The 16615-nt window shown below is 45.4% G+C and overlaps 1 protein-coding gene across 1 annotated transcript; it reads right to left on the reverse strand.

Moving 5' to 3' along the window:
* Nucleotides 1-2494: 2494 nt before the first annotated feature.
* Nucleotides 2495-16269, reverse strand: arg1 (arginase 1). Its single transcript, XM_075457129.1, has 8 exons — nucleotides 16064-16269; nucleotides 15893-15965; nucleotides 14438-14612; nucleotides 11459-11618; nucleotides 11286-11380; nucleotides 8800-8904; nucleotides 8567-8703; nucleotides 2495-2973 (listed from the first exon to the last, which is right to left on the reverse strand). Exons 1-8 carry the CDS (start codon nucleotides 16175-16177, stop codon nucleotides 2810-2812), a joined length of 1023 nt encoding a protein of 340 aa, XP_075313244.1. The 5' UTR covers nucleotides 16178-16269; the 3' UTR covers nucleotides 2495-2809.
* Between the last annotated feature and the right edge of the window lie 346 nt (nucleotides 16270-16615).

A 16615-nucleotide genomic window follows, 5' to 3' on the forward strand; every position in this document is an offset into this window, starting at 1 on the left:
AACATTTTCAGGTGAGAAAGTAGTCGTTTAGATCCCCAACGTGTTGGAAACCTGACAAAATACCGGCTGTTTACAATTTTGTTCCCACGAATTCGGCGCTACTAAAGCTAGCCGCAGTGAGCTAACGCACTTCCGGTTATTTTCACAAAATAAAATACCCGTTGCCTTTTATCATAGGGAAAGCCATTACGGTACAATTGGTGCTTTTGTTTTGAAAACAGGAAGTGAACCTACCCTCGTTGTAGCACAGCCATTATAACGAACAGCCTTGCCACTCTCTATTAAGCCCCATTGTACTGGCTTTTTGGCTGCAGTTCCACCAGAATTCCACTGGGGGCGTCGGTGGAGACCAGAATGAATGGGGCCCAATGGAGCTAGATGCTACAAATGGTCAGTTTCACCTAAGTCTCCTCAAGAGCGCTCAGGTTTGAATGTAGTTTCTGAGAGCTCAACATGGGTTTCAAGTCAAAAATCTACTGAACGAGTACATATATCGCTTTGATTTCTTACAGGTTGGCTTCTTGTTGTCCACCACGCGCTAGCATTGTGCTAATGACAGCGCTCGACCAGAATTACGACCAGAGGCACCGCTTGACGGCTGGCTCCATACCAAGCGACAACAGAATTAAGATGGACTTTTTCCGCTTATGTTACCACAGCCTAAGAATCTGTGATGTTACCACACATTCTCTCTTACTACAGCTCTTCCTTGAAAACGCTGCTGCCTTTGAGACCAACAACAAGCAGGATTGTTGCCGTAAAGCTGCATCTCCGGTCGTAAGCTATGTATGACGTCATATACACTTCAAATCCTTTTTTTAAGCAAATGAGTGGCTCTAAAAATCTAAAACTCAGCCATGGGTATTTTCTAAACATCCTCTTTCGAAAACAACATTCGAATTACTAGAGAAAAAATTACATCTTGAGATAAGGGCACGAAAGGGCGTATAGCTCCATAGGACTCCATTCATTCTGGTCTCCAAAATTGAGCGCCCCACGTGGAAAAAGGGTGGAACTGCAACCAAAATCGCCTCGTTGGAAACCGGAAATGCACCGTGAGTGGCGTATCTGTCCTATTATAGAATCTGTGGTTGTAGCTAGCTTGAAACGGCCGTTTTGACAGGAAATGACGATCGGCGACGTCACGTTACGTTGCATCTTGGGTAGTTTGAGTATGAGTAGTAACCTCATGATGCATACCCAACATTTAGGAGAATCTAGTATGCATCCGGGAACTTAAAAAAAGTTAAAGTTAGTAGGAGAAGTATGCGGTTTCGAGCACAGCCTTGGAGGAGGAAAAAACCACAGCTGTGGTGGACATCCACAGGAGGAGAATGGAGAGAGATCTTCTTCAGGATTTGGTTGAATCGCCCTCTGTGGAGGTCCAGCTCACAGAAACAGGCTGTCGGACCGTTCAGAAACCTGTAAAAGTTTCTCTGAATGGTTTCGGTTTCCCTGTGGTGACATCACGATGACTCATCCTGCACCCGGGGGCGTGAACTACTTTCACCTCTGATAAAACTTTCTTGACTTTTGGGTTTCATCCGAGCGAGGGCAGGCTGATGGGCGGAGCTTCATCCTCTTGCTGCTGACCGGTCGGAGCAGACGAGCTTTTCCAGCTGTGTACATCTGTAGCAACACATAAAGCTTTATTCAAAGACCAGAATAACACGAGGCTTCAGCCGTCTGCCGGGGTAGTTGAGCTGTGGTCGGACTCCGTCCTCCGTCAGTGTGTCGCCGCCTTCTTTGATTTCTGACTTCAACTCCTGTTTGTGTTTAAAGAATGTAAACATGATGTGAAACCTGTTACTGATCAGAATAAAGCAAAAAAAACGCTGCGACAGAAAAATGCCTCTTTTTCTCATCAGTATGAAACATTCAAGCCAACTCCAATGGGCTTGAATTGGACTATACTATATAAGTGCCTTGATGACATTTGTTGTATTTGGCGCTATATAAATAAAACTGAATTGAACAGAAAAATGATCCATAATGTTTCTGTTGCTATGGAAGCTGACAGCAGTGAGTCAGCTGAGCCCGTAATATGCGTTCAAATATTTCAAGCTGTAATAATATTTATTTAAATTAATATAAATAATTGATATATTAATAATATTTCGTATATATCTGCGCAGTCTGAGAGGCTGTTTAAACACTGCAGGATTCGACTGGATTTTCATGGTAATTTGGTGGAAAGAAATATAAATTCCTTTTAATCTCACCTCATGTAACTTTGGAGGACGAAAGTCCTTCAAGGAATTTTGTATTTTTAGGCCTTTGTGAGTCTTTTTTTTTAGGTTTTTGAGGTATTTTAGTGATTTTCATGATTGTTCTTCAGGTATTTTAGTGTAAATTTAAAGGATGAATCTCTTTCACATGAAGTCAGTGATTAAAATGTGTGGTTTTGTAGTTTAACTTCTGATTCTGAAACTTAAAGAAAAATGAAGAAAAGAATCATTTCATGTTTTCATATTTTATTCAAAGTCCAGCTGAAATACCTGAATAATCAGACTGATTTGTTAAATCTCGGCCGGATTCACCCACAGATCTGCGTTTGATTCGTGTTTTCTTTATGAAAGCGTATAAAATGACGGGTCCACAGTGTCCATACGTCAGATTTACCAGCACCAAACACTCATCTTTGAGTTTTAAAATCAACATTTTATTTATGAAATCAACATTTTATCTATGAAATCATCATTTCTGTGAGAGATTTTCCTCATTTGTGCGTTTAAAGTTGAACATCAGAGTTCACAGGAAGACGACGTCGGCCGTGTTTGGCGTTCAGGGTCAGTCGTTGCAGTCGGTGTTACGGCTCGGGCAGGCGGTAACCCGGCGGGTGGTTTCCTTCACGGAGACGTCCGAAACATCCGAGCAGCAGGTCGACGGCCGTGCCGACCGTGGACCGGACCGCCTCCTCCGTCTGGCCCCTCAGAGGATTCACTTCCACCAGGTCGATGGCCGACAGCAGACCTGAGGAACAGGTGAGCTCAGAGGTCAGTGATGCTCCACAGAGAATCTGTTTCACCAAAACCGTTTGAACCAAGAAAACTAAACTAAACTAAAGTTTAGAGAACTGGTTTTTCTGTGAGGTTCAGCTGCACTGATCAGTGTCGCAGGAAAACTGATCAGCGTGAGTCTCCTGAGCACCGATGGCTGGTGCTGATGCTGAGTGGGTGGGCTGACGCACGCCTGAAAGCAAACCGACGACTTTTCAACAGAAGTTACAAACGTTAACACATTATTGTCCACAGAAACGGCCCGATGGTGAAAAACAAGAACGAGTAAAACGAATGGCATCCAACCGTGTCCCAATCCGAGCACCAGTAACCATCAGTGACCATCAGTAACCATTGGTAACCATCAGTAAGCATCAGTTAGCATCAGTTAGCATCAGTAAGCATCGGTAAGCATCGGTAACCATCGGTGACCATCGGTAACCATCAGTAACCATCAGTGACCATCAGTAACCATCGGTAACCATCAGTAACCATCAGTGACCATCAGTAACCATCGGTGACCATCAGTAACCATCAGTAACCATCAGTGACCATCGGTGACCATCAGTAACCATCAGTAAGCATCGGTGACCATCGGTAACCATCGGTAACCATCGGTGACCATCGGTAACCATCAGTGACCATCAGTAACCATCAGTAAGCATCAGTAACCATCAGTGACCATCAGTGACCATCGGTAACCATCGGTGACCATCGGTGACCATCAGTAACCATTGGTGACCATCAGTAACCATCAGTAAGCATCGGTGACCATCAGTAACCATCAGTAAGCATCGGTGACCATCAGTAAGCATCGATAACCATGAGTAAGCATCGGTAACCATCGGTAAGCATCGGTAACCGTCAGTAACCATCAGTAAGCACCAGTAACCGTCAGTAACCATCAGTAAGCATCGGTAACCATCGGTAAGCATCGGTAACCGTCAGTAACCATCAGTAAGCACCAGTAACCGTCAGTAACCATCAGTAAGCATCGGTAAGCATCGGTAAGCATCGGTAAGCATCGGTAAGCATCGGTAACCATCAGTAACCATCAGTAAGCATCGGTGACCATCAGTAACCATCAGTAAGCATCGGTGACCATCGGTGACCATCGGTGACCATCAGTAACCATCGGTGACCATCAGTAAGCATCGGTAACCATCAGTAAGCATCGGTAACCATCAGTAACCATCAGTAAGCATCGGTGACCATCAGTGACCATCAGTAACCATTAGTAAGCATCAGTAACCATCGGTAACCATCGGTGACCATCAGTGACCATCAGTAACCATCAGTAAGCATCGGTAACCATCAGTAAGCATCGGTAACATTCAGTAACCATCAGTAAGCATCGGTGACCATCAGTGACCATCAGTAAGCATCAGTAACCATCGGTAACCATCAGTAACCATCAGTAAGCATCGGTAACCATCGGTAAGCATCGGTAACCGTCAGTAACCATCAGTAAGCACCAGTAACCGTCAGTAACCATCAGTAAGCATCGGTAAGCATCGGTAAGCATCGGTAAGCATCGGTAAGCATCGGTAACCATCAGTAACCATCAGTAAGCATCGGTGACCATCAGTAACCATCAGTAAGCATCGGTGACCATCGGTGACCATCGGTGACCATCAGTAACCATCGGTGACCATCAGTAAGCATCGGTAACCATCAGTAAGCATCGGTAACCATCAGTAACCATCAGTAAGCATCGGTGACCATCAGTGACCATCAGTAACCATTAGTAAGCATCAGTAACCATCGGTAACCATCGGTGACCATCAGTGACCATCAGTAACCATCAGTAAGCATCGGTAACCATCAGTAAGCATCGGTAACATTCAGTAACCATCAGTAAGCATCGGTGACCATCAGTGACCATCAGGAAGCATCAGTAACCATCAGTAACTATCAGTGACCATCGGTAACCATCAGTAAGCATCGGTGACCATCAGTGACCATCAGTAACCATCAGTAAGCATCGGTAACCATCAGTAACCATCAGTAAGCATCGGTGACCATCAGTAACCATCAGTAAGCATCGGTGACCATCAGTGACCATCAGTAACCATCAGTAAGCATCGGTAACCATCAGTAACCATCAGTAAGCATCGGTGACCATCAGTAACCATCAGTAAGCATCGGTGACCATCAGTGACCATCAGTAAGCATCAGTAACCATCAGTAAGCATCGGTAACCATCAGTAACCATCAGTAAGCATCGGTGACCATCAGTGACCATCAGTAAGCATCAGTAACCATCAGTAAGCATCGGTAACCATCAGTAAGCATCGGTAACCATCAGTAACCATCAGTAAGCATCAGTAAGCATCAGTAAGCATCGGTAACCATCAGTAACCATCAGTAAGCATCGGTGACCATCAGTGACCATCAGTAAGCATCAGTAACCATCGGTAACCATCGGTAACCATCACTAAGCATCAGTAACCATCGGTAAGCATCGGTAAGCATCGGTAACCATCGGTAACCATCAGTAACCATCAGTAAGCATCAGTAACCATCAGTAAGCATCAGTAACCATCAGTAACTATCAGTGACCATCGGTAACTATCAGTAAGCATTGGTGACCATCGGTGACCATCAGTAACCATTGGTGACCATCAGTAACCATCGGTGACCATCGGTAACCATCGGTAACCATCAGTAACCATCAGTAAGCATCGGTGACCATCAGTAACCATCAGTAAGCATCGATAACCATGAGTAAGCATCGGTAACCATCGGTAAGCATCGGTAACCGTCAGTAACCATCAGTAAGCACCAGTAACCGTCAGTAACCATCAGTAAGCATCGGTAACCATCGGTAAGCATCGGTAACCGTCAGTAACCATCAGTAAGCACCAGTAACCGTCAGTAACCATCAGTAAGCATCGGTAACCATCGGTAAGCATCGGTAAGCATCGGTAAGCATCGGTAAGCATCGGTAACCATCAGTAACCATCAGTAAGCATCGGTGACCATCAGTAACCATCAGTAAGCATCGGTGACCATCGGTGACCATCGGTGACCATCAGTAACCATCGGTGACCATCAGTAAGCATCGGTAACCATCAGTAAGCATCGGTAACCATCAGTAACCATCAGTAAGCATCGGTGACCATCAGTGACCATCAGTAACCATTAGTAAGCATCAGTAACCATCGGTAACCATCGGTGACCATCAGTGACCATCAGTAACCATCAGTAAGCATCGGTAACCATCAGTAAGCATCGGTAACATTCAGTAACCATCAGTAAGCATCGGTGACCATCAGTGACCATCAGTAAGCATCAGTAACCATCGGTAACCATCAGTAACCATCGGTAAGCATCGGTAAGCATCGGCAAGCATCGGTAAGCATCGGTAAGCATCGGTAACCATCAGTAAGCATCAGTGACCATCAGTAACCATCAGGAAGCATCAGTAACCATCAGTAACTATCAGTGACCATCGGTAACCATCAGTAAGCATCGGTGACCATCAGTGACCATCAGTAACCATCAGTAAGCATCGGTAACCATCAGTAACCATCAGTAAGCATCGGTGACCATCAGTAACCATCAGTAAGCATCGGTAACCATCAGTAACCATCAGTAAGCATCGGTGACCATCAGTAACCATCAGTAAGCATCGGTGACCATCAGTGACCATCAGTAAGCATCAGTAACCATCAGTAAGCATCGGTAACCATCAGTAACCATCAGTAAGCATCGGTGACCATCAGTGACCATCAGTAAGCATCAGTAACCATCAGTAAGCATCGGTAACCATCAGTAAGCATCGGTAACCATCAGTAACCATCAGTAAGCATCAGTAAGCATCAGTAAGCATCGGTAACCATCAGTAACCATCAGTAAGCATCGGTGACCATCAGTGACCATCAGTAAGCATCAGTAACCATCGGTAACCATCGGTAACCATCACTAAGCATCAGTAACCATCGGTAAGCATCGGTAAGCATCGGTAACCATCGGTAACCATCGGTAACCATCGGTAACCATCAGTAACCATCAGTAAGCATCAGTAACCATCAGTAAGCATCAGTAACCATCAGTAACTATCAGTGACCATCGGTAACTATCAGTAAGCATTGGTGACCATCAGTGACCATCAGTAAGCATCAGTAACCATCAGTAAGCATCGGTGACCATCAGTGACCATCAGTGACCATCAGTAAGCATCAGTAACCATCAGTAACCATCGGTTACCATCAGTAACCATCGATAACCATCAGTAAGCATCAGTAACCATCGGTAACCATCGGTAACCATCAGTAAGCATCGGTGACCATCAGTGACCATCAGTAAGCATCGGTGACCATCAGTGACCATCAGTAAGCATCAGTAACCATCGGTAACCATCGGTAACCATCGGTAACCATCAGTGACCATCAGTAAGCATCAGTAACCATCAGTAACCATCGGTAAGCATCGGCAAGCATCGGTAAGCATCGGTAACCATCGGTAACCATCGGTAACCATCAGTAACCATCAGTAAGCATCAGTAACCATCAGTAAGCATCAGTAAGCATCAGTAACCATCAGTAACTATCAGTGACCATCGGTAACTATCAGTAAGCATTGGTGACCATCAGTAACCATCAGTAAGCATCGGTGACCATCAGTGACCATCAGTGACCATCAGTAAGCATCAGTAACCATCAGTAACCATCGGTTACCATCAGTAACCATCGATAACCATCAGTAAGCATCAGTAACCATCGGTAACCATCGGTAACCATCAGTAAGCATCGGTGACCATCAGTGACCATCAGTAACCATCAGTAAGCATAAGTAACCATCAGTAAGCATCAGTTACCATCAGTAAGCATCGGTAACCATCAGTAAGCATCGGTAACCATCAGTAACCATCGATAACCATCAGTAAGCATCAGTAACCATCGGTAACCATCAGTAAGCATCGGTGACCATCAGTGACCATCAGTAACCATCAGTAAGCATAAGTAACCATCAGTAAGCATCAGTTACCATCAGTAAGCATCGGTAACCATCAGTAAGCATCGGTAACCATCAGTAACCATCAGTAAGCATCGGTAACCATCAGTAAGCATCGGTAACCATCAGTGACCATCAGTAACCATCAGTGACCATCAGTAAGCATCAGTAACCATCAGTAAGCATCGGTGACCATCAGTGACCATCAGTAAGCATCAGTAACCATCAGTAAGCATCGGTAAGCATCGGTAAGCATCGGTAACCATCGGTGACCATCGGTTACCATCAGTAACCTATCATCACCGGTATCCCCCCTTCTCCTTTCACCATATCACCCCCGTCCTCCAGCAGCTTCACTGGCTCAAATTCAGAATTACTTTTAAAACCCTACTTTACACATTCAAGGCCATCCACAACCTCGCCCCCCCATATCTCTCTGATCTCCTCTCCATTGTCATCCCATCTCGCTCCCTCAGGTCTTCCTCCTCCCTCCACCTCTACACCACCTGTGGTCAGCTGGTCTCACAGCTAGTAGTTCCCATCTCTGCCTGTAGGGGGCAGTGTAGCAGCCAGGAGGATCCCTCTGAGGGTCGGCCTGTGAGACGTACCTGTCCGACAGAGGTGCTCGGTGATGTAGAGGCCCTCTCTGTAGGAGAGGCCTCCGACGACAGGTGTTCCCGTGGCTGGTGTGACGGAGGGATCGATGGCGTCTATGTCGTAGCTCAGGTGGACGGGTTTGTTCCCTCTGTTCAGATGAGAAGAAAGTTAAAGAGAAGATGAAATCAGATCATCAGAGTTTTTCAGCTGAAACATGTTCATGGTGAACTCAGGAGCGGGTTACCTGGCACGCAGGTAGTCACACGTCTCCTCCATGACTCTGGCCACGCCGAGCTGATCCACCTCCGACATGGAGAACACCTTCACACCCAGCTGCTTCAGGATGAAGCTGACGGAGGGAAACGTAAAATCTCCACATCAGAAGAATGAAGTTGAAGGTTCTGATTTCTAAAGATTGAATTGGGTAAGTTTTGGGAGGGAAAGCCGGTGTTTAAATGACCTGTGACTGAGCTACCGGTTCACTGACCTCTGGGTTAAAAAGGTTGAGATAAATTCTTGTTTAAAGTTTGCTCCTGACAGTCGGTGACCTGCCCAGAACCTTATCAGTGTTTCAGCCTCATAACGGTTCATTCAGCATCAAAATGTGAACTGTTCAAAGTGGTCTTGAAAGGAGTTTGGTCCCATCTTCAAAATTTAATTTGGATGAAGAAGTTCGTCTCTATTCTGTTTGTTGTGGCTCTTAGTGAAAAATCCAGATTGTAGTCGACATGCAAACTGCTTTTAAAGCCTCCATATTGTGTAAAACTCCTTCTTCCTGTTCCTAGGAGCATATATCAGGGCGTCTGAAGTGTAAAACTCCTTCTTCCTGTTCCTGGGAGCATATATCAGGGCGTCTGAGGTGTAAAACTCCTTCTTCCTGTTCCTAAGAGCATATATCAGGGCGTCTGAGGTGTAAAACTCCTTCTTCCTGTTCCTAAGAGCATATATCAGGGCGTCTGAGGTGTAAAACTCCTTCTTCCTGTTCCTGGGAGCATATATCAGGGCGTCTGAGGTGTAAAACTCCTTCTTCCTGTTCCTGGGAGCATATATCAGGGCGTCTGAGGTGTAAAACTCCTTCTTCCTGTTCCTGGGAGCATATATCAGGGCGTCTGAGGTGTAAAACTCCTTCTTCCTGTTCCTGGGAGCATATATCAGGGCGTCTGAGGTGTAAAACTCCTTCTTCCTGTTCCTAGGAGCATATATCAGGGCGTCTGAGGTGTAAAACTCCTTCTTCCTGTTCCTAGGAGCATATATCAGGGCGTCTGAGGTGTAAAACTCCTTCCTGTTCCTAGGAGCATATATCAGGGCGTTTGAAGTGTAAAACTCCTTCTTCCTGTTCCTGGGAGCATATATCAGGGCGTCTGAGGTGTAAAACTCCTTCTTCCTGTTCCTGGGAGCATATATCAGGGCGTCTGAAATGTAAAACTCCTTCTTCCTGTTCCTGGGAGCACATATCAGGGCGTCTGAGGTGTAAAACTCCTTCTTCCTGTTCCTGGGAGCATATATCAGGGCGTCTGAGGTGTAAAACTCCTTCTTCCTGTTCCTGGGAGCATATATCAGGGCATCTGAGGTGTAAAACTCCTTCTTCCTGTTCCTAGGAGCATATATCAGGGCGTCTGAGGTGTAAAACTCCTTCTTCCTGTTCCTAGGAGCATATATCAGGGCGTCTGAGGTGTAAAACTCCTTCTTCCTGTTCCTGGGAGCATATATCAGGGCGTCTGAGGTGTAAAACTCCTTCTTCCTGTTCCTAGGAGCATATATCAGGGCGTCTGAGGTGTAAAACTCCTTCTTCCTGTTCCTGGGAGCATATATCAGGGCGTCTGAGGTGTAAAACTCCTTCTTCCTGTTCCTGGGAGCATATATCAGGGCGTCTTAGGTGTAAAACTCCTTCTTCCTGTTCCTGGGAGCATATATCAGGGCGTCTGAAGTGTAAAACTCCTTCTTCCTGTTCCTGGGAGCATATATCAGGGCGTCTGAGGTGTAAAACTCCTTCTTCCTGTTCCTAGGAGCATATATCAGGGCGTCTAAAGTGTAAAACTCCTTCTTCCTGTTCCTAGGAGCATATATCAGGGCGTCTAAAGTGTAAAACTCCTTCTTCCTGTTCCTGGGAGCATATATCAGGGCGTCTGAGGTGTAAAACTCCTTCTTCCTGTTCCTGGGAGCATATATCAGGGCGTCTGAGGTGTAAAACTCCTTCTTCCTGTTCCTGGGAGCATATATCAGGGCGTCTGAGGTGTAAAACTGCTTCTTCCTGTTCCTGGGAGCATATATCAGGGCGTCTGAGGTGTAAAACTCCTTCTTCCTGTTCCTGGGAGCATATATCAGGGCGTCTGAGATGTAAAACTCCTTCTTCCTGTTCCTGGGAGCTTATATCAGGGCGTCTGAGGTGTAAAACTCCTTCTTCCTGTTCCTGGGAGCATATTTCAGGGCGTCTGAAGTCACCAGCAGGTGTAAAACTCCTTCATACATAAAAGCAAAGGTTAAACAAATCGTTCAACAAATCATCAGCAGCTTTGGCCACTGAGTATCTGATCTCTTTTTAACGTTAACTGGTGACATGGTCCATCACACCACTGAATAAACTGAGTTTACTGACTGAACAGAGCATTGTGGAGGTGGATGGGACACAGATTAGAGACACTTGGACAAGGAACGTTACTGGTTAACTACTAAAACAATGTTTGCATAACTCCATCCGGCAGTTTTCGTGCTTCATGCTCGATGACTCACTGCTCTCCTGGATCCACGTCTCTCAGACCGATGTAGACCAGGTCTGCGGCCGACAGGCACGGCTTCACCCAGGAGAAGTTCGGGAGCTCAGGCACCTGTGATGGAGATGAAGGCGTTAATGATTCTGCGGTCCGGTTCGGCGAGGCTGGCGGCGGCTCAGAGGAGCGGCGCACCTTGGACCGCAGCTCGTGGAGCAGGTAGGACACGGGCTGCCCGTGGAGGTTTCCCGTGTCCGAGGTCAGCGCCGTGTTGATGTCTGCGTGGGCGTCTACCCACACCACGCTCAGCTGCCCCACGGCCTCCGAGTGGCCGTGGATCGATCCGATGGCCAGGCTGAGAACACAAAACAGATGTGTCAAAGTCAAGGGAAATTTATCTAAATAGCACTTTTCAGCAACAAGGCGATCCAAAGTGCTTTACAACACAGAAACACAGAAATAAAAACATCAAAAAATCAAACACAGAAATACAGATACAGAACATCAATCAGGTCATTTTATCTAACAGTAGGATTGGTATAACTATAACAGAGCAAAGGTAAATTTAGCTAATAGTAGCATTGGTATAACTATAACAGAGCAAAAGTAAATTTAGCTAACAGTAGGATTGGTATAACTATAACAGAGCAAAAGTAAATTTAGCTAATAGTAGCATTGGTATAACTATAGCAGAGCAAAAGTAAATTTAGCTAATAGTAGCATTGGTATAACTATAGCAGAGCAAAAGTAAATTTAGCTAACAGTAGAATTGGTATAACTAAAACAAAGCAAAAGTAAATTTAGCTAACAGTAGGATTGGTATAACTATAACAGAGCAAAAGTAAATTTAGCTAATAGTAGGATTGGAATAACTATAACAAAGCAAAAGTAATTTTAGCTAATAGTAGGATTGGTATAACTATAACAGAGCAAAAGTAAATTTAGCTAACAGTAAGATTGGTATAACTATAACAGAGCAAAAGTAAATTTAGCTAATAGTAGGATTGGTATAACTATAACAGAGCAAAAGTAAATTTAGCTAACAGTAAGATTGGTATAACTATAACAGAGCAAAAGTAAACTTAGCTAATAGTAGGATTGGTATAACTATAACAGAGCAAAAGTAAATTTAGCTAATAGTAGGATTGGTATAACTATAACAGAGCAAAAGTAAATTTAGCTAACAGTAAGATTGGTATAACTATAACAGAGCAAAAGTAAATTTAGCTAACAGTAAGATTGGTATAACTATAACAGAGCAAAAGTAAATTTAGCTAACAGTAAGATTGGTATAACTATAACAGAGCAAAAGTAAATTTAGCTAATAGTAGGATTGGTATAACTATAACAGAGCAAAAGTAAATTTAGCTAACAGTAGAATTGGTATAACTATAACAGAGCAAAAGTAAATTTAGCTAACAGTAAGATTGGTATAACTATAACCGGTTATTTGAGTAAACTAACAAAAGCTAACAAACATGGATAAACGTTTCTCTAAGAGGAGGCATTTAAAAATATAGCTAATAACAGAACGGTTGATATAATGAATGATAACAAATATTTAAAAGACTTTCATCTGAGAGGAAATATTAAGGTTGATACGGTGGTAATAGGTCTTAATAGACCATTTGCAGACATCCCAAGTCTCCCGGAAGGTCCGGGAGTCTCCCTGATATTGATAGTTAATCACGGATGCCCGCGAGTCGGATAAAATATCCCGGATTTTAGACTAGTGGAGGAGACTGAGCGATCTCCCTGAAATGAGTTTTTGGAACTTGGGATGTCTGCATTTGAATATGACTGAGTTTTCCTTCTAGTGAAGTATTCACTAGTATTAAGGGATAGTTCGCCTCTTTTGACATGAAGCTGTATGACATCCCATATCAGCAACATCATTTCTGAACATCTTCTTACCCCCTGCTGCGTCCTGTGAGCAGAGTTCCAGCCTCGTTTTGGTGTTGATGAAGGTAGTCCGGCTAGTTGGCTGGGGTTTATAAAATAAAGCGCCTTGCTTCACAAAACGATATGCGTTCAACAGAGTAATACATTTGCATCACAAAATGGTTCTCCAGGAAAAAGTCAGACCTCATAATCTCTTGGCCCTATTTTCTCTCCCTTCGTATCCCTGCCTGCTGCCTCCTGCCGACAGCCGCACCTGTTACAGTGTTTGCTGCTCGGTCTGCACAGCAGGCAGTGATATGAAGGGAGAGAAAATAGGGCCAAGCGATTGTGAGGTCTGACTTTTTCCTGGAGAACCATTTTGTGATGCAAATGTATTACTCTGTTGAACGCATATTGTTTTGAGAAGCAAAACGCTTTATTTTTTAAACCCCAGCCAACTAGCCGGACTACCTTCATCAACACCAAAACGAGGCTGGAACTCTGCTCACAGGACGCAGCAGGGGGTAAGAAGATGTTCATAAATGATGTTGCTGATATGGGATGTCATACAGCTTCATGTCAGAAGAGGCGAACTGTCCCTTTAACGTCCCAAAAGTTATTTTCCCTTAAGGAGTTTGGTTCCATCTTCGGAAATGACTCCCTGAATGAGCCGGTGTTGGACAGAGAACGTTTGTTTCAGCGTAATCTGACTCCAACATGTTCGGTTCAAGAGTCAGGAGGAAGGATCTGGGGTCGTATTCATAAAAATGTTCTCACTATTTGTCATAAAGTTCTGAGAAAAGATGTAGAATGAAGACACATAAAATCAGCAAGAAGTTTGATTAAAGATCTATAAAACAGGGGTGGTTGGTGGCGTAGTGGGTTGAGCAGGCGCCCTGTGTACAGAGGCTATAGTCCTCGCTGCAGCTGGCCCTGTGCTGCATGTTGTTCCCCCTCTCTCTGCCCCCTGCTTCCTGTCTCTCTGACACTGTCCTGTCTAATAAAGGCATAAAAAGCCCCCCAAAAATAAAAAATCTATAAAAGATCATATTAAAACAGGTTCATGAAAGTTAGTCTTAAACACACAGAGTTTACGGCTGATTTTATTCCAGATGTGCTCACATCTGCAGCTCAGAGCATCTGTCTGGGAGGGTAAATTTCTTTCATCTCTGATAAAAAAATCGCAGACTTTTCTTGCTCAGAGCTGCTCTGCCGTCGGTTCTGTAGTTTTAAACTCAGCTTGGAGCTTTGAGATTCCCTGTTTTTATGTGTGCGACTTCCCGTTTCTCTGACCTGTGGTCTCCTCCCAGCATCACGGCCGTGTGCCCGTCCTTCTTCACCGCCCGCACCGCCTCCGACAGCCTCTGGTTGGCGCTGCCCACCGCCCGAACGCTTCTCAACGCGCCCACCGGCTTGTCGTCGGCCACCTCCTCAAACACCAGGTTCCCATAATCCTTCACTGCGCAGCCTGAACACACAGGTTAACAGCATGAATACATTTCCCAGCATGCTCAGCGAGTGAACATTAACAGCGGATTGGAGTTCCGAACCAACCTTTGACCCGTCTGTTACCAGGAACGTGATCTGAACCCACTGAGAACTGTGAAGGTCACTCTGAGGTCAGCTGATGAGCCGCCGGCGCCGCGCAGGGAGACGATCGGTTTGTCAGTAACGGAACAGACTAAAGTTCCAGCTCGCTCACCAACCGGATAAACATTAACCTTAACCCTTAAAGGGACAGTTCGCCTCTTTTGACATGAAGCTGTATGACATCCCATATCAGCAGCATCATTTCTGAACATCTTCTTACCCCCTGCTGCGTCCTGTGAGCAGAGTTCCAGCCTCGTTTTGGTGTTGATGAAGGTAGTCCGGCTAGTTGGCTGGGGTTTAAAAAATAAAGCGTTTTGCTTCTCAAAACAATATGCGTTCAACAGAGTAATACATTTGCATCACAAAATGGTTCTCCAGGAAAAAGTCAGACCTCACAATCTCTTGGCCCTATTTTTTCTCCCTTCGTATCACTGCCTGCTGTGCAGACCGAGCAGCAAACACCGTAACAGGCACGGCTGTCGGCAGCAGGCAGCAGCAGGCAGTGATACGAAGGGAGGCGTTAAATAATTAACAAATTAACATGATAATAACGAGTTAACGCGGCCGATCAGGAAGATCTTTTAACGAACAAGAAGATCGGTTCTCGAACAAGGAACATTATCGCCACAGAAACTCTTTTCCTCAGCTGAGCAGATTAAACTTTCAGTCACACTGAAGGAAAAATCTGATAAAAAGAACTGTCTGCTGGGGCGGTCGGTGGCGTAGTGCGCTGAGCAGCCGCCCCATGTACAGAGGCTATAGTCCTGGCTGCAGCCGGCCCTTTGCTGCATGTCTTCCCCCTCTCTCTGCCCCCTGCTTCCTGTCTCTCTCCAGCTGTCCTATCATTAAAGGCATAAAAAGCCCAAAACAATATTAAAAAAAAAAAAAACTGTCTGCTGGAACGGTTCATTTTCCTTCCCGTGAAGGTGAACGTTAACGAAATATAACAGCTCGTTTCTCCTTTAACTGTTCGGTTAAAAAGCTCCAAATCAACCTGCCGATCAATCGATTCAAGCTTTGATCAATCAACCTGCAGCTGTCAGACTAAGGCAGCTCTCGCTGAAGTATCCGAGTAAAAGCGGAAGTACTCCGTTACATCCCGGCTCCGCTCGGAGGCCTGAGGGTCCTCACAGCGGCGGACATCCAGGGGACTCTCACCTTGCTGCTGCAGCCGCTGCAGGAGCCCCGCAGCTCGGATCCGGTCCGGTCCTCCCTCCACTCCGCCTCTGGGCTGCAAACACACACACGCACGCACACGCTGAGGTTTACAGCGCGCACACACCTGCGCGCACACCTGCGCGCACACCTGGCCTGTCCTCGCGCTCTCACCTGTCCCTTGGAGAAAGGAGCTCCGATGATCCCCGCGGAGCGCTGAGGAGGATGATGATGAAGGCTCCGTGTCCCGGTCAGCGCGAGCTGCCGCAGCGTGCTCGCGGCCCTCATGCTGACACACGCGCACCCGCCACTGACCGGACCCCTCGCCGCGAGTCCACTTAAAACTCCCCGTGACGTCAGCGGGACAGGAGGAGGCTCCGCGACGGGTCGTGACGTCACGGTCAGGTTTAGCAGACGTCACGCGTCTCTGAAACGACTGAGGAAGTAAATATTCAGCATTTAACGATTTTAATAATAACTTATTTTAATAATAAGTTCATTTCATTTGGACATTTTTCTGTTTTCACTGACTGGAGACGAAACGTGGTTAAAGTTGCCATGGTAACAAACACGGCCTCTAAAAGCTCTCTTTTGCTGCTGTTTTTTTAATATATTTTTTCGTCACTGCTTCCAGTTGCTACCTACTTTTTAAAATCTGCTGATCAAAGCTAACTATTACGAGATTATTACGGACTACCTACCTCCCTGGATCTCACAAACAAACTC

Source organism: Odontesthes bonariensis, chromosome 23 (genome assembly GCF_027942865.1).
Source record: "Odontesthes bonariensis isolate fOdoBon6 chromosome 23, fOdoBon6.hap1, whole genome shotgun sequence".
NCBI classification, from domain to species: domain Eukaryota; kingdom Metazoa; phylum Chordata; class Actinopteri; order Atheriniformes; family Atherinopsidae; genus Odontesthes; species Odontesthes bonariensis.

Bases quoted from the DNA above. Each gene is read 5' to 3' on its own strand.
- arg1 (XM_075457129.1), bottom strand. From the start codon at position 16,177: ATGAGGGCCGCGAGCACGCTGCGGCAGCTCGCGCTGACCGGGACACGG. The intron at 8,905-11,285 runs GTGAGTCATCGA...TCCCTCCGTCAG, and splicing joins GACGTGGATCCAGGAGAGCA to CTTCATCCTGAAGCAGCTGG. The intron at 2,974-8,566 runs GTACGTCTCACA...CCTGTTCCTCAG, and splicing joins CGAGCACCTCTGTCGGACAG to GTCTGCTGTCGGCCATCGAC.